We start from the raw sequence: 17925 nt of genomic DNA on the forward strand, positions 1-17925 counted from the left end.
GCACCGGGCGTGTTCTCATCGAGGGCATCTCCTGCAGCAGAAAGGACAGCCGGAGCGAAGGAGGGAGCGGCTGCGGACAGAGTAGACAGCTGCTGTGAAGGGTGGGTCAAATCCCGTGACTGCGCGTGGCTCGTGGGAAAAGCTGTGACACTCCTGACCGGGAAACCGGCTGCCGACTCACCCACCAGAGATCAGACAGGACATCTGGGCTGGCTGCTCCCTGAGCAGCCAGGAACTTCCTTCCCGTCAGGCCACGTGGCCCCAGGGATAGGCAGACATCCCAGCGTTTGTCACAGACACACCCACCGCCACTCCACAATCTCAGAAGCACCATCGGGGACCACACACGCCATGTGGAGAAAGGTGATTTAAAATCAACCCCGGCAGGCGTTTTCACCGATCGGTGCCTGCCCGGGCACCGCCCCGCCCTCAAGGCTGTCAGCTCAGCTCTTCCCTAGACTGCCAGGTAGCTGCACCGCACTGAGCGTTTCTTGGGAAGCTGAGTGCCACATCTGTATATTAAAACTGTGGCTTGTCAGTAGGAGCCTTGGGACATAGGGGCTACGTGTTGGGCTGCTAATTGCAAGGTCAGCAGTTCGAATCCACCAGCTGCTCCAAGGGAGAAAGATGGGCTTTCTACTCCTGTAAACAGTTACACGGTTACATTCTCCCTAACTCACACAGGGGCATTTCTATCCGATCGGGTCAATAAGAGCTGTGTCCACTCAGTGGGAGGGAATGTGGCTTTTGGTTTGATTCAGACAAGGAAATGTATAAAATATCTTCTAAAATGGAGCTGTCGGAGTAGTGAGTTTCTTCAGGTTTCTGGGAATGTCCATATTTCCCAGGGTCTGAGTTTTATAGTTTATCTTATTGTTATTGACTGTGCCCAGTAGAAGGTCGTTTCTTCTTGTACAATTTAGCAACACTTAATACACTATTACATGGTAACTTGCTACCATAGTTGTCTGTCTGCATTTGTTTTTATTGGGAATATGCACAGTGAATTATATGTCAACAGTTTCTACATGCACTGTTGAATACATTCTTTGAGGTGTACAACCATTATCTCCCTTGTCTCTGAGCTCTGCCTCCCCAAGTAGCATGAACTCACTGCCCCTGAAGTTCTTAGCTGGTTCTTGACGTGCTGCTGTCAGTTTGATTCCACAATGCTCAAGGCATTTTGAAAACAAACTTCACTGCCATTGAGTCTAGGCCAACCCATGGCTACCCTGTAGGACGGGGTGAAACTTCTGTGAGTTTCCAAGACTGTCGCTCTTTTGGGGAGTAAGTTGAAAGCCCTGGCTGCTGCAGAGCGGCTGGCGGTCTTGAACTGCCAACCTTGAAGTTAGCAGCGCATCGTCAGATCACCACCACCACCGGCTCTCACATTCTTTACTAGTTGAGCTAAACTTTCCGGTGTTACGAAGACGTCAGAGGATCTTTTTGATGTAAGGTTTAAAGCTAATGTCAGGGCAAACGTTTCAGGGGTTCTCCAGCCTCCATAGCCACCCCTAAATGCGGACTTCATGAGAATTTGTAAATATGTCTATTTCACCGTGTCTGCTTTTGAACGCTGTACAGGTATACAACTTATGTGCAGCCCCTGCATCTTTTCTGAGTTGTGCAATCTTACTCTTAAGGACTGTGATGATCCATCAGCATCCACCCAGCACAACGCCCCAGGAGCCACTCCAGTGCTGGGAACATCCCCCCCCACATCCAGTGGTTTGTCTGCACACACAAATAGGATGCTCCGTAAATCCTAGTCAGTGCAGTTTGCTGCTGGCCTCCTATGTGTGACTGGCACTAGAGGCATGCTACCAAAGGTTCTTCTCTTCTCAGCTGCTTCCACCACCCAGCCAGTTGCTGTCAGTTGGCCTCAAGGCGACCCTGATGGGCGACAGAGAACGGCGGTGTGTCATAGGCTTGCGTGGCTGGCAGTTTTGAAATCCACACCCAGGCCTTTCCTCTGCGGCACCCCTGGGTGGAATCACACCAGCACCCCTTTTTTGTTTGTAGTTGAGAGCGTTAACAGAAACTCAGAAAAGCCACCAGTCACGTGCCACACGAGACCCTGCTGCAGCTGCAGTCATTCAGGGTCCTGTGGTGAACGGCCTCCCACTGGCTCCCCCGGGGAAGCTCACCTTGTGCCAAGTCCAGGTTCCTCAGAGGCAGGACGTCTGTGGTGGACATGGTTAATAATTGGTTCGACCGTTTGCATGCAAATTCTTGGATTCATAGTGAAAGACTGAAAGTGGAAAAGAATTGAATGCTTTTTACTTTATATTTTCTATAAATCATTTTATTGGGGGCTCTTAGTTCTTATAACAATCCATACAGCAATAGTATCAAGCATATTTGCACATATGTTGCCATCATCATTTTCAAAACATTTTCTGTCTACTTGAGTCCTTGGTATCATCAGCTCCTCTTTTTTTCCCCCCCCTCCCCATTTTTTTTTTTTTTAAAGAAAGACTCTGACCTTCGAATTTTACATTTACTTCATTAGATTTGCTGGGAGAAGGCCCAGAGTAAAACAAGGTGCTTTGTGAAATTAGGTTTTCAGGAACCTTTGTAGTTCAATGCCAGTAACTTCATATTCTCTTCTGATACATGCTATTCATTCCCAGTCCCCTCTGTAATTTTATATCTCTGTGGCTGCAGGTTGCCGTGTCTCTGACATTTTATCATTATTGAAATTAGTATTTAGATCTGAGCATTACAGTGAAGGTGGCATTTTGGACTGAGTTTTTTTTTTTAAGGTAATGTGCTATTTTAGATTGTGTATTTCAACTTTTACATCAGTCCAGGGACATGGGAATATATAACTGGTGTGGAATTGTGCCATAGTTAATTACTACTTTGATGTTTCTTTCCTGATAAGGTAGATGGAAATACTTTTTACACATGTGCTGAAGGTTCTGTGTGTGTGTGTGTGTGTGTGTGTGTTGGAGAGGGGGTTGTGATTGACATTTATAATCTTGGCTGAATTAAGTAGCCATCTGGAAATCTAGCCTGTAGACTGAGAATATAGTGTTAATATATGTGTCTACCTGTTCTCATCATGTGAGTTGGCCTTAATTTGGATTCATCAGTCAGGTGATTTTATTTTTTTACAGTGAGGGAGGAAGGGGAGACCCCCCAGCCAGCCAGATCAGCCGAATCAACCCTGGCGATCAATGGGGTGACAGCTGTCGCAGCCAGATCGCCCTCACATCCACTTTTATATAGTGTTCCACCACTTGCTGTTTTACTCATTTCACCTTTATATCTCTGTGTGACTCACAGCGTCCGGCTGCCTTCTTGATAGAGTTAAACAATGTGATTATAATATAATTTTTTTCTTAAGCCACTTACGCTCTGACTTCCCTGGTCTCTTTAGTAACAGGTTGGAGAAGCATCTAAGAAAAGAATCCCTACTGCGCTCAGAGAGCGTCGTCTCCTTTCCTCTGAAACACAAATTCTGCGCTGAGTGGTTGCTTCTGCCCAGCACTGTCTTAATGGACACGTGTTTTGAAACGCCCTCTGTGGTCCTCCGCCCCGCCAAAGCGAGCGGCCCCTGCTCCCATAGCTGCAGAGTCTGTGGCTTCTCTCAAACTGGCGCCTCGACTCACTTCACACTCTGGCTCGTGCTCCCCACGGGCTAGCAAAAGGGGGCTGCAGATGCTGTGGGTGAACACACCCGAGCTTCCTGGCCTGGAAGCTCCTTGGTCTAGCTTGGGTCTGTCTCCATCTCTGGAGCAGTCGCTGGGCTGGATGAAACCACCGGGACTGGGCTATTTTGATTGGCTAGTCTCAGCTCACATGGAAAACATGCTCTGACCTTGGGAGAGAGGCAAGGTGTTGCTTGAAAACTCATGTAAGCAGGTTTATTGGATAATAATTATGTTCTGTACTAGGCCTCTTCATTGAGTTAAAATCGCTGTTACCATCATGTGGTGGACTTGGGAGTTTAAGTCTGCACGACCTGGGAAGATGAGATCAAGGTACATCAGCAGTCAAGTCACGGACGGGCTTCCAAACCTGATCAGCGTCTGTGGGACCAGAGCAGCAGTGGAAAACTGTGAGCAGGCTGAAGCCGGGCCCTGCTGCCCTGTTCGAGATGTGGGTACAGGCACTAAGGCTTGGCCTCGGAGGGCCATCCCTCAACCTGCTCCCCGCACTAAGGGGCTGTGCTTCTGAGTCGGGCCCTTTTCTAGAAGAGGCAGTTTCCATGTGATGGGTCGCATTTGTGCTGTCAGAAAAAAGCAGTCTTATCTCCACCTGGGACTGTAGAAAGCATTTTTCCAGGTGGGAGGATGTGTTCAGACCCCAGAATACTAACTGGATGGATCATTTCCATGGGGCAGGGGGTCTGTTTGGCAGTGGGATTTGCAGTATGCCCTAGCAATTTAAGTGCAGTCAGTTTTTTAATACCAAGAGTCTGCTTAATACCAAGGCTGCTTTGCTAAGACACAGCTTGATTGTTGGCTCACGAGTGGGTAAGAGGGGGCTGTTATTCCAGTAGATGTGAGGCATAAGGCTGGAAATAAGAGACTTTAATTCCTGGTTAACTTCATACACAGTATATTCATTAGAGAGTATATTAGTTAAGGAAATATTGACTGGATAAACTTCAAAATGCTATAGCTTGTAAGATATTTACTTTTTGCTCATATGCTGCCCGGTGGAGTTGGGACCATTGGTGGGGCATTTGCTCCATATCTTGATAGAAGGGTCCAAGTGAACCCCCGCAGCGGGCCACCTTGTGCACAATCATCTCTCTGACAGATAGAGAGGGAAAGAGGATCCTGGGAGGCGTTCTATCAGAACAGTGGTGCAGGCCATCTTTAAACTCAGGCTGGTACTCCAAGCAAGAGAAAGAGGATGGTTACACTTCTTTAGAAAATGAAATCGGAGGTTCGCTCTCACAGAAGCGAGAAGGAGCACATGAAAACAAACCCTGTGAGTCTGATTGCACAACGTCTGGAAACATGGGATTCTCAGAAAGACAGCAGTCAGGAGACTCTTGAAGTTGCTGGCTCACACACAGCCAGACATGACCTAACAGCAAGGTAGAACCTAACAGAACAGACTCTTGGTATTAAATGTTGACTGCTCTTAACTTCTCAGGAGTCACCGCATTCCCCCTGCACCCAATGGTGCAAACCCTCAAGTCAGATTTCCGTCTGCCTGGTAGAGCCAGCTCGGTCTTTTGGGCTGACTAGATCTGGCTACCTGTACATGGAGCTTGGTCACTGTGCCTTTGCACACACCAGACACAGAACCAGCTGCAGAATACACGTCTTCCTAGCTTGTTAATGTGGACACCCTGGGACAGGCATCACACCAGCATTGAAGACGTCTGTGAGTTGATATTGGAAGAAAGATGCTGCCTAGGGGTCAGTGTTCTTGGGACAGACATTTCACAGCCAGGGGAAATGACGGCCAGTGGCCAGCGGGGATGCGGGGGAGCAGGCGGCAGGATTTTGCACTGGATAAAGACATCTTGCCACATAGTATCTGGGTTCTCCAAAGAGATGGACAAAGTGGGGTCATTTTCCCACAGGAATGGTTTCCCAAAGAATTAGCATGATGGGAAGCCATTTTTAAGTTACTTCCCGAGTTTCTTAGCCACAGGATAAAAGACAACAGACAAACAGACCTGGTATGGGGTACATTACTTACTGCTATGAAAAAATCACTCTTCCTCCTCCCACTTCTACCCTCTTCTCCGAAACAGCTCTTCCAGGGCAAAAGGAACTCAAAGCACAATGGCAGGCTCCAGCCCTGCCCCAGGCATTCCTGGTGTCTGCCCTTCCTGACCCCAGGAGGGAGAGGCCGTGGTGGCACTGTGGAGAGCTGGTACACAGCTTGTCACTGCTCACCACAGACAGTGCATTCTCTCTCGTTTCTGGACGGGATTGATTGTACGAGGCCGCTACAGCCGAGGATCCTACTGAGGGATACTGCAGCCATGCAAGGCTCCTCTCTTCTTACACGAACAGACGGATCCTTTTGCTGTGATGGTTGTGTATCACACAGACACAGGGCTTTGGGTTTTTTTAGGCACCAGAAATGGAGTTTGGCCTGGTGTTGGCTGTTTTTATGATTTCCCTCTGGACTTATTCCAGCTTGGATTTTAAATATATGAAAAGTATACGTGAATCTGAGGAAATGTCGATCCTTGAAACGACATTTATTATGCTGCCGGGTTTTAACGGTGGACTGATTCATGAGTTTCTGTCAAGTGAAAACAGACCAGAGCCCGCCATGCCCCTTTTGAGATTTCATCCGTGGTCCCTCTGTGTTCCCGGGGCATGAAGCTTGCTGATGGCATGCTAGAACCCCAGCAGTTGTTCCTTGTATTTGAGCTAGTGGAATTGCTGGTCGGAGGTAGGATGCTATTTGTGGGGTGGGCGGGGTGGACCTTCTTAGCATTTATGGTCTGCTTCTCATTACTTTAGAGAGCCCAAACCCTTCCCGGAGCTTCAGGGAGCTTCCGGAAAGATTCTTTTGCTTTTGAATTCCATGTTTCTACCCACTTTTTGAAACCCCGCGCATTTACTAACTAACAAAGACTCTGAGACCTTCTGATCACAGGCCCTACACAGTGATCTGATAACTTAAAACTAAGGAAATTGAAATGTAGCCAAGTCATTCGTCAGATAAATTGAGGTAGACCTTCACTTCAAATTCTCATTTTTGTCCAGTTTCCAACATTTTTGGCAACCCTCTATGGTGTTTCCAACAATAGTTCAGCCAAAGTTGGTAGGACAGGTGTGCTAGTCTGTGATAGGAACAGGGCACTCTCCATGCCTCTGGGAGCTCAGATTCCAACACTCCTGTGATAGGTAGTTTTATTGTGCCAAACTGGCTAATAGGAACATGCGGGATTAATAAGTTCACGGTTTAATTGGAGGGCAAAGAGATAAAAGGCTCAACAAGGCCTGCCCCCCTCTCTCTTGCTCTCTGGTGATTGGACCTGCTGTTCAACTGCTTTAGCTAGTTCTCTGCCTCAACTTGTGAGCTACACTACCCATGGGGAAGCCAACCCATGATCCTGTAGTTAGAGCTTGAAGTGCCTTTGAGACCTGCTTTGCCACACTGCTGGCCACATTGCTCGAGCTTGAGACTGGCGGATCCTGTTGCCTTGCATTTCTTGAGTTTGATATCCCATCTGGCCCTGCTTCACTAAGCTTCTGAGCTGCTGACTGTTGGTGACCTGCCTTGCTCTGTGCTGTCTGTGGGCGGACTCTGCCTGCATTGCTCTGGGGAAGGCTCAGCTGTTTGCAGCCTTGACCTTGGACCCAGCAGCCCTCTTGCGTTGAAGGATTTCCAGTATATTAACTGTTTCATTGGAGTGAGTTGAACTGAGCCCTCTGTATTGCTATGTGGACTAATTAGTTGTTATTCCTTTGTGTGCTCTATCTATGTATAGCTAATCTATTCACAAGTGACCTATTTATCTATCTAATCACAAGTGTCCTGGTTCTGTTTCTCTAGAGAACCTTGCCTAACACAACCCCAAACAGACACTAGTTAATAAATAAGTACAGAAGCACACAGCGATCTCAATGGGGAAAAAAGAGCTTGCTATGTGCTAGAGAGTTTCATGTGGAATTAGGTTACATGTAGAAACACAGCTGAGATTTACGTGTAGGGGAGGATACAGAGGGAGCGAGAAGATCTGTTATCACTTAAGACAAAGATTCCCCCACGAATGGGGCCCCTGTCGTCCAGACTCGACCCTCGGGAACAGAGCTTTAACTCAAGCAGCTGGTCTTGCTCTGCCCAGTTCTAGTGGTCCTCACTACTCCCTCCCCCTCCTCCAAATCAGGTCCAAGCAGATCATGCCATCAGTCTCCCACATATGTTTGTCCATTATAAGTACTTGTATGGATTACATGCCAAAACCCCCCACAAAACCAAAGCAAAATAACAGTTGCTGACCAGTTGCTTCTGATGCATGGTGGCCCTTGCATTTCAGTTGAGAACTGATCTCCTAGGGCAGTGGTTCTCAATCTGTGGGTCACAACCCCTTTGGGGTTCAAAAACCCTTTCACAGGGGTTGCCCGATTAATAACATTAGTAAAATGACAGTTATGAAGTAGCAACGAAAATTATTTTATGGTTGGGTGTGTCACCACCACACGAGGAACTGTATGACAGGGTCACAGCATTAGGAAGGTGGAGAACCGCTCTCCTAGTGGCTGTGACCTTCCAGATATTGACAGCCAGCCTTTCGTTCGAGGCACTTCTGAATGGATCCGAACTGTCAACTTTTGGGCTGCTGAGCCCTCAGGCACGTGTGTTTCTTCGCACCCACATCACCCGTGTACTGGTGTGGTGGGAACTGCATGTCCAGATCACTCAGTATTTCCCTATATGTTTTCATGAATGACAATATAATTCTTAAACAATTGGTCTACTTTTCCAGGAAACATTGTTGCCCATTTTTAGCCTTTTGATAAATAGAGTTGAGGTGGACGTGCGTACTGAGTCTTTGTTCCTAAGTATTTTCTTAGGAGCGCTCCGTTCAAATGTCGGTGGGACATTTTCGTGAACAGCCTTTCACTTTTTGTGGCCTCCAGTCAAGGGTCTGATGGGAAGGGTTCTGGAAGTTAGTTCTGCTTGTTGGTTCACTGTGGGCCTTAAGCCACTGGAAATCCAGCCCTCCTTCCTGCTATACTTCTTATACACATAGCACTGAGTCTTCTTGCAGAGAGCTGCTCCCACACTTGCCCAGGGAGGATGATATTTTTAAACGTTGGCTGCAGAGAAAATGAAGGGACTCTTACAATCCTTGCTGTGTTTTCCTCTGTCCTCTGTTTTCCTTCTGATTGGTGTTGGGTCTACCCACCTCGTGTCCACTTGAAGTCATTTCATAGAACTAAGAACTAAGAACTAATAACTAATAACAGTCAAGGGGGACATGAGCTCTTCCTCATAGTCTCCCAATGAAATGCTGCCTTTATGAAAAAGAGAATAACTGCGCCACATACAGGCCTGCCAGGTGAGGTGCACCCGGGGTGCTGAGATGCTGACTGAGAGGTGTGCAGAGAAAGTGTGCGTTCTCACTTAACTTTTTAAAAAACCGGTTCCCAACAAAAATATTTGTTTTCCTTATGTGATTCATTGTTAAATTTTGGGCCATGCTGTATTAAAAAGCCCCAAATAATTTATACTTACCATCTATTGTTTTCAAGCTTAAAAAAAAAAAAGCCCACCAAACTCAACTGCGGTCCTGTGGATTCAGGCTCCTAGCGACCCAAAAGGACAGAGCAGAACTTCCCTGTAGGAAGAATGTATGTGGACATGTTGTCAGGAAAGACCAGTCCCTGGAGAAGGACATCATCCGTGGTACAGTGGAGGGGCGGTGAGAGAGAAGGTGGCCCTCTGTTGGATGGACGGACACAGTGCTGTCAACAATGGGCTCACACATGAGGACAGCCGTGAGGGTGGCGCTGGACCGTGAGGTGTTCTGTTTCACATAGGATTGCGACGGGTCAGAACCGACTCGGACACCTAACAACTTCAGTCATTTGTGTTTCTTTCTTTCTTTTTTTAAAAAAGTTCCTGAGGTCACCTTGTAAAACTCTCCAGGGATTATTTGTGTTTCTTTCAAGTGTCAAATCAAAACCAAACTCTCTGCCATTAAGTCAATAGCGACCCTATAGGACTGGGTAGAACTGCCCCTGTCCTCTCACAGCGACATCTATTTTCCTCAGAGTGGCTCATGGGGTGAAATCCTTAATTACATGCTCGCTAGAGCTTCCCTTCTGGGAAATGTATAGCCATTTTGTTTAAAAAAAAAATCTTTTTTTTTTTTTTGGTTTATTCCCACATCCAAAGTTCCCTCCTCCCAATAAAATAAAAACAGAGCCACTTTCTCAGACTTCCTGTCATAGTGTCTGTTACTCTGGGTAAACTAGAGAAACAAATCCAGAGACACTCATGTGTGTAAGAGAGTTTTATATCAAAGAGTAATTGTACATTAAGAAAACATCCTTACCCAGTCCAGATCAAGTCCATAAGTCAGATATTAGCCCATATGTCCGATACCAATCTATAAATTCTTCTTTAGACGCACGCAGCAGATGCAGTGATACCAGATGCAGTGATACCAAATGCAGGAAGATTACAGGCAGGTGGGTGAAAAGCCTTGTGGATCCAGTGGCAGTGGAAGCATTTCAGCGCTGGCTGCCATCAACAGGAAGGTGAAGCAGAGAAAGAGTGCGGCCTGCCTTTCAGGAGAAAGAGCGGAAGGTCCCAGAATCCGTGTGAGAAGGCCACACCCACAGGGAGGCATCATCGGGCTGTGGCCTGACGGACAGGCTAGACTCCATCCCTCCACTCTGTTTATCAGGCTGACATGTACTGATGCCAACTCCCACAGTGGCTGCAATGCAGTGTGCACACTGTACAGAGATGACAGGAGGGCAGGGGCACACCACCTTCTTCTGCGATGTAGCAGAAGTGAAGAGGCTTTGCGCCCATCAGTCAGGTGGCCCGAATGTCAGCAAAGAGAGCTGGAAGGTATTCAGCCCTGGCCTGCTCCTGAGTGCCCTGGGCAATGGCTGCTCAGCAAACAGGAACTCACATCAGAGGAGGACCCCCCAATCACCATCACCACCATCCAGTTGTCATCCAGGGAGATGCTTTTTCACCTGTTGCTTTTCTGAGAGAGGAAAGAAGCTGCCTCCTCCGGGTGACACAAGTTGTTAAAGCAGTAAGGGTAACAACTACGTGTGAGCACCCCAGGAAGGCTTGCTTTCCCTCATCTGCCAAGGCACAGGAATCCCAAGGAAGAGAATTTTAAGGGGATAAGTTACTGACAGTCTGATTTCTCTTACAGCTCTGACTGCCTAGTCCTCCCCAGTCCCTCACACGATGGGGTGTAGAGTGGACCTTTGTGATAAAGGCTTCTCTGGCTGATTTTCTGGAGAGGATTATGGAAACTGCTGAATCTTGCTCAGCATTTCAGCTGTACGCATGTGTCCACTAACAGATGGGTGGTGGCTTTTCATGAGTGGGCTGCTCTCCCACATGCAAGGCCAGAGTTCTACCCCGAGCTAACTTGAACTCTGGGTTCAAGTTAATCTAATTTTAATAAATTATTTCTCCTTATTCTTTTTGAATAATATTTTTTCTCTTTTCTAATAAAAGTCATGGTCAAAGGTCATGGTTACTGAGGCCAGGCAGGTAGTCTAAAGTCTAGATCCAAGATCTCAATTCTTTTTATTAAATTAATAAATCATTTTATTGGGGTCTTTTACAGCTTTTATGACAATCAAAGCATTTTCTTTCTACTTGAGCCCTTGGTATCAGCTCCTCTTCTTTTCCTTCTCCCTCTACCACCCTCATGAACCTTTGATAAACTATATATTATTATTAATTTCATATCTTACACCATCTGCTGTCTCTCTTTACCCATGTTTCTGTTGTCTGTCCCCCGGGGCAGCGGGATGGTGGTGTTAGGTCATATGTCAAACATTGCAACCAATTCCTCCTCTCTCCCCCTTCTGCCCCGACCTTCCCCCTACCCTTATGGTATCACTACTCCCATTGTTGTACCTGTTATCTGTCCTGGAATCTGTGTTTTGAGAGCTGTTATGTGTACCTGTGTACGTGCTCCAGTCTAGCTGGGTTTGTAAGGTAGAACTGGGGTCATGGTATTGGGGGGTGCGATGGGGGAGGAGGAGGATGCATTAAAGAACTAGAGGAATGTTCTGTGTTTTATTGGTGCTATACTGCATGTACCCTGGCTGACTTGTCCCCTCCTTGTGGCCCTTTTGTGAGGGAATCCTTATTTCTAATTCAATTCAAAAGGTTTATCTTTATGTATTTCAGTGTGCTTTCATAGCTAGCCCTGTCAGACATGTGCAGAAAAAAGCATTTCTTAATTCACCATGTGCATCAGAAGGAAGCGTGTCCATCTGATACTTAAGTTTAGCTCATGTGCCAAGTATTAACTTCTTAGTTGACTAGTTATATGTTGTGTTTATTTGAAATTTCTAATGCCACCATGCAAGTGACTAACATTTTTAATTTTTGGCTTAGAAACCTGCTGATTGCTAGTGTTTCCTGCAAATAACAGACCAGGGATTTGACTCCCTAAGACACCTGGATAACCAATAATCATTGGCTACGCAATACAGATGACAGCGGTGAGGTGGTTGAGCACAAGTCAGGGATTGTCACTCTTTGAGATGACTCCGTATTGCCATTCCTATGCCGCCTACTTCAGTGCACAGGACCTTGCCCTGGACCCCATGTAAACGTGTCTCCGGGAGTTATAGGGAACTTGTTACATCAAAGACTTAAAAAAACTATGTGCTCACAAGAACCACGGTCCTAGTGGCTGATATAAAAGAATCTTTACTTGGAAATCCTCACCAAAGCACAGTTGATATGGCTGAATTGTTGGAGATGGGTGTTCTACCTTGTGGTTGTAATGGAGAAGAGACTGTTCCTCTGGGTCTAAGTCCATTTTTCGTCACCTTGCGAACTTGTGCTGGTTGACAGACATCAATGTGACTGAAATCTTTCTGGGAGAGACTTGATCTCCTTCCCTTGGTTCAGGTATTATTCTAGTCACGCCCTCCTTGACTAGCTGCTTTTGTCGCCTGCCTGCGCTGCCTGTCAGATTTCCGCACTGTGATGCCTCCGTGTGAAGGGAGGACCTCTTCCCGTCAGAGGTGCTCCTTGCCCTCTGGGTGTGGCTCCCTGTGCTCTGCAAAGCACGGTTTCTTTACTCTTTCCCATTGACCGAGTGTGTATGCACAGCCTGCCACCTCCGTTCAGAAGAGAGTGGCTTTAACACTCAGTGGGTGCTTCAACGTGAAGAACGTGGCCCCCAAGCACACGTCGAGCATCGATGATTCATGTCGGTCCCATTGAAGGGTTTCCTTGCAGCTATTCAAATGCTTAACACAGCCCAACCCCCTTGTGTCTCAGTGCACCTGCAGGAAAGACATGGTGAAGATTTCCATGGACATCTTCGTGAAGAAGTTTCAGCCAGGCAGATATCAGCTTTGGAAGCAAGGCAAAGACAGCTACACCATCAATCACGCGAAGCCCACTCCAGAAACCACACCGGAAGTCTCGGCGTGGTTCCAGAGGAAGAAGAAAGCCAGGAAAGCTTCAAGGAGGTAGGGACCCCTCCCCAGCCCACCCACCAACTTCACACTGCCCTCACTCAGATGAGAGCCAGCGTCGAGGGGTAGTTCCCGAAGGCCACTCACTGGCTTGTTCATTCTCTGCTTACTAAAAGTTTTCTACCAAAAAAAAAAATATTTTTTTTCTACCATTGAGGCGGGTAGTGAAATGAAAAGCCTTAGAATGGAATTGGATATTGTGTTTGAGAGTGGACTATTTCTGAAGTTGTTATACACGGCAAATAATTAAAGAGGAAATAATCACAATGGTCCTCACTGTAGAAATGACCAGGGGGTTTTAAATGCACAGAAAATTAACCTCCTTTCTTGTTTAATTCCCCTGGCCAGGACTCCCAAAGGGTAGGCTCTTTGGGGTTCATACCTCTGCAGAGAATTTGCTTTCCAACCACAGAGGGACTTGGAATTTCCCAAGATTCCCCCACAGGGTAATTCCTCTACATTCACAACCCAGAAACTGTAAGAAATGCCGAGATTTTTTGTAAAGGCTAGATTCTGATGCAGTATTTCTGTGGTAGAAGTGCAAATGCTCAGCAGTTTCAAACTGGTGAGAAGCTGCCCGTTTGGTGCCAACTTTTATGATTTCAACAATGCTGGGGAATTCTACAGATGGCAAGGAAACAAACTTGATACTTGGTCTTGTAACATAAGCTGTTCAGTCAGATTCAATGTCTTTTCTTTGTGCATGCTACCTAGGTCACCACATTTTATCTTTATTTTTCAACATAGGCTTCTTTTAATGTTGCTATCAACTTTTCACAATGACCCCACATGCCCTGAGGAGCTTCTGTTTCAGTTTTTGTTGACGTTTGATATTCGTATCAATTGGGATGATTATCTTTGCACACTGGTGAAAAACATGTTGGTTCCACCCCCTTCAGTCAGTGAGAATGGCGTTTGCACCCGTGCCTGTGTTGCCCCCCACAGCTGAGGCAGCTCTGAACCAACCCCCACCCCCACCCCTGAGGCTCTCTCTGCTTCATAGCTTCCAGTGCGCCAGGGCTGAGCCTAAGAAACAGAAGACTGAGGAAGAAGAGGATGAAGAGGAGGAAGAGGAGGACGAAGAGGAGGACGAGGAGGCGCTGGCGGCCGCAGCGGTGTTGATGGCGGCAGCAGCAGAGGCCGCTAAATCCAAGGTCCCCGTGCCCCGCCCAGCCAGAGGCGAGCCCAAGGTCAACGAGAAGCCAAAGGCAGCCGCCAAGTCCGGTAGCAGCAAGGAAGGAGTCACTCCTCAGGTGGAGAAGGTTGCCGACAGGGCCCAGCAGGCCCCGGTGCTCTCACCTCCCTTAGGCGGCTCAGGTGAGAAGGGCAGACGATGCTTCTCAAACAAGCCGTTGATGACCCCGGGGCCTTCAGTTATCGTTAGCTTAGCTAGAATGGCACTGAAAGCCAGGCGCAGGCGGGAGGCCAAGGGCAGGTTCCACACCATGGAATAGAATTAGTGGCAGCCACCCCCGAGTGGGGGTGGGATTCTGGAATGAAAGGGGGGCATTTTTTTAAAGTACTGCCAAATTCACATCAACCCCAAACCAAATTTATCAAGTTGATTCTGACTTACAGCACCCCTCCAGGACAGAGTAGAAATGGCCCTGTGAATTTCTGAGTCTGAAACTCTCTATGGGAGTAGAGAGCCTCATCTTTCCCCCTCAGAGTGGCTGGTGGTTTTGAACTTGGGTTTGCAGCCCAACTTAACCACTATGCCACCAGCCTCCGGCTCCCCGGTGCCCCCCACCTGAATTTACAACAGACAGGACAGTTTTGGGAAGTCTCTCGTATTCACTTGGCACAGCAAAACCCAATTCGAGATAATCCAATGCAAATTCTTAGCCACCAGCTTAATTTTTAGACGAAAACAACGGATTAAGGGACTTTTGTTCTCTTCTTATCCAGGGCATCAACAAATTCTTCAGTCATGGGGCTGTACCCAAATCCGACCACTCTAATGCTTCTACCCCTGTTTAAAGATTTTCATCCCTGCCTCCTCTCTCTGCATTATCGCTCAGGTTACCTCTGTCCTGTCGTCCAGCATCTATTCCAGTGCCCCAGTCCAGGGTTTCTGAGACCGTAAATCTTGATGGGAGTGGTTGGTCTCATCTTACACTCAGTTTGTGACTGGTGGGTTTGAATCACCAACCTTGTGATAAGCAACCCAACCCCCACCCACAGCTTCTCCAGAGCTCGTGCAGGAGTCATACTGATCCTTTAAAAAGTTCCATTTGCTTTTCTCCCTGCTTTCTTACTCTTATTCCATTCCCCGCCCACTGAAAAGATGAAATCTTGATTCTGACCTTAGACTTACTTGAGAGAAAGAAAGAGTATGAGTAAGAATTGCCTTACCATGGTTAGTACCATGGTAAGATGTGGCTCATGTACTATTAACCTACCTAGGCAAGACCTTGAACAGAGACAGGAGGCTGGACAGAAAAGAGGCCTTGTACTAGCAGGATGGAGAAGACAGGGCAAGGAGGACCAGAATGCAGAGCAGGCCACCAACCAATCCAAGGCTATCAAGTCAATTCTAACTTGTAGCCGTCTATACTTGTTACTGCAGCCACTCGGCCTTCACGCATCTTTTGGACCATCAGCAGCAGTTTCTCTGGCATTGTGTTGGGGTACAATCCCTAGTTATAGAAGGAGTCCCCATGGCCATGCCCTTGGACAGTGGCAGCAAGATCCCTGGTTCCTGGCAGCACTCTGTAGAGAGCGGCCCCCCAAGTCCAAGGTCTCCCCTTCCCACCCTCGAAGCCCGCCTGATGCGCTTGTGAATTTTTCTTCCTTTTGCTGGTGGACAGACGTGTAAAGGGAGGATGGGAGATGGGCAGCCCGTTGGGAGTAGCTTAAACATTTCCCTCGGGAAGAATTCAATGGACGATGTAATAATGGTCTCTCATTGGTCCTAGGACACAGCGGCTCACGCAGATCGGTCAGCAGGGCAGTGAAACGGGACAAGGGTAAGGCCTGTGCCCGAGTCCACCCTGCCAAGCCCAAGGAGACCCAGAAGGCCCCCACAGCACCCAGTGGCCCGGTGAAGGCCACGGAGGCAGATCCTGCCCAGGGGTCATGGCCAGGGTCGCCCGAGTCCTTGTCCTCTTGCTCCGAGACAAATGGGCCGTGGACAGAGGGCGAGGAGAGCGACCAGGAGAGCCGACCGAGCAGCCTGGAGCCCGGGGAAGTCCCAGCTGTGTCCAAAAGAGAGAAGCAAGGCTTCAAAGCCCCCCACGTACGTGGCAGCATGTGTCCTTACTGAATCTACTGTGTGTTGAGAGAGCGCACTTCTGAGAGTGGCTGGCTGTACACAGAACAGGCGCTCCAGGGCAGGAAAAAAGCATCCAGTATCTCAGATGGCAGGGGGCAAGCCCCCGAGAACGCTTGATGCCAGGGGCAGAATTCCAAGAGCCTGGGACTCCTGGCCAACCTTTTTAGCCTTTAAAAAGTTTTTAAGCTGTGATGCTTTATTTTGAGATGGTTGTAAATGCAGACAGTGCCCACACCTCCTGTGTCCAGCTCCCTACCGCTGGCAGCCATGGTTACAGCCTGGAACAGGTGGCAACAGTCCACTGTAGTGGCCTCATCTCCTACAGGGTGAACCTATGGGGAAGGACTCACCTGAAGGTCTCTGACCCCTGATGATACCTTTGGGTCTTGACTAGGGACCCAGTAGGTCCCATCTGATCACAGACCTGAGTCCTAGTTCCAGGCTTACCTTCCTGGGTACCTGGCCTCTTCCTCGAAAACAGGGAAATGGAAGAGATGGTTGCCCTTGAGAATATATATCTATACACAGCAAAGTATACCTCAGTCCCACGTGTTCTCTGCGTACAACGCAGTGTAATATTAGTAGGACTTTGATTGCTGGCCTCCAGTTATACAGCCCTTCCCACCCATGTTTCCCGAATAGCTCTCCCGATGACCCCAAACTCACAGCCCCCCAAGTTTCCCAGCAGAACTTTTGGGTCACTTTTGTCCCTTTGTTCCAATCCAGACAGCTTGTGGGAAAACCCAATGCCCGAGGCAGCCCTTCCTAACTCGTGAAGCTAAACTGTTGCCTGATTTTTAAACTACGTTTCTGTGGATATTTTTGATATAAGGCTTAAAGCTCACCTTTCAGGTTTAAAGCAGTAGTTTAAAGCAGTGGTTTGAGGTATTCGTCCAGCTTCCATGGCTCCAGCAATTTAGGGGGTCATGAGAGTATAAAATTCTGTTCTGCACCACCCCCCCAACCCTTTAAACTAGGTTCTTAAAAAAACAAAAAACAATCTTTGATCAAAAATGTTCCACATTGGTCAGTGGACACCTCTACATTCTTTAATCCCCACCCCCTTCCACTGTGGCCAACTTCTTTCTGACTTTGCAAGTGGCCTCTCTGTTCGTGTCCTTGCGCGATGTTCATATGCACGTTTTTGGCATAAACTGCCCGTGTAAACAGGCGTGTGAGTGGGCCAGACATTCAGGGATGGTGTGTGGTGATACCAATCTCCCGTGACCCTTCTTGACCTGTGCAGACTTGTGTGGGGGATTGTAGGGAGAGGCACATCTGTGTGGGGAGCTCATACTGTGGGCTTCCCAACTCTGCTATCCCCTGCTCATTCATTTCCCCACACCTGCTGCAGCCCCAAACAGCAATGGGGATCACATAAGGACAGCAATTTCGGATACTGGATTTTTAAGCTAACATCAAGGTATTTCTTGAATCGGCTCCACCATGTCTCTTACACTGAACTCTGCAATGCTTAATCAGAAAACATCCAAGAAAGCAGAGGAGCAC

General features: G+C 47.8%; 1 protein-coding gene across 1 annotated transcript in view; it reads left to right on the forward strand.

Annotated features, from left to right (window-relative positions):
• KDM4C (lysine demethylase 4C) overlaps positions 1-17925 on the forward strand; it is a 187834-nt gene that overhangs the window by 66995 nt on the left and 102914 nt on the right. Inside the window, exons 8-10 of the mRNA XM_045289370.1 lie at positions 12943-13136; positions 14146-14459; positions 16061-16380. Coding sequence (XP_045145305.1) covers positions 12943-13136; positions 14146-14459; positions 16061-16380 — 828 coding nt within the window. The remainder of the gene's footprint in view (positions 1-12942; positions 13137-14145; positions 14460-16060; positions 16381-17925) is intronic.

The sequence above is a fragment of the Echinops telfairi genome, unplaced genomic scaffold (genome assembly GCF_000313985.2).
Source record: "Echinops telfairi isolate 266 unplaced genomic scaffold, ASM31398v2 ScPeMD7_25;HRSCAF=90, whole genome shotgun sequence".
NCBI classification, from domain to species: domain Eukaryota; kingdom Metazoa; phylum Chordata; class Mammalia; order Afrosoricida; family Tenrecidae; genus Echinops; species Echinops telfairi.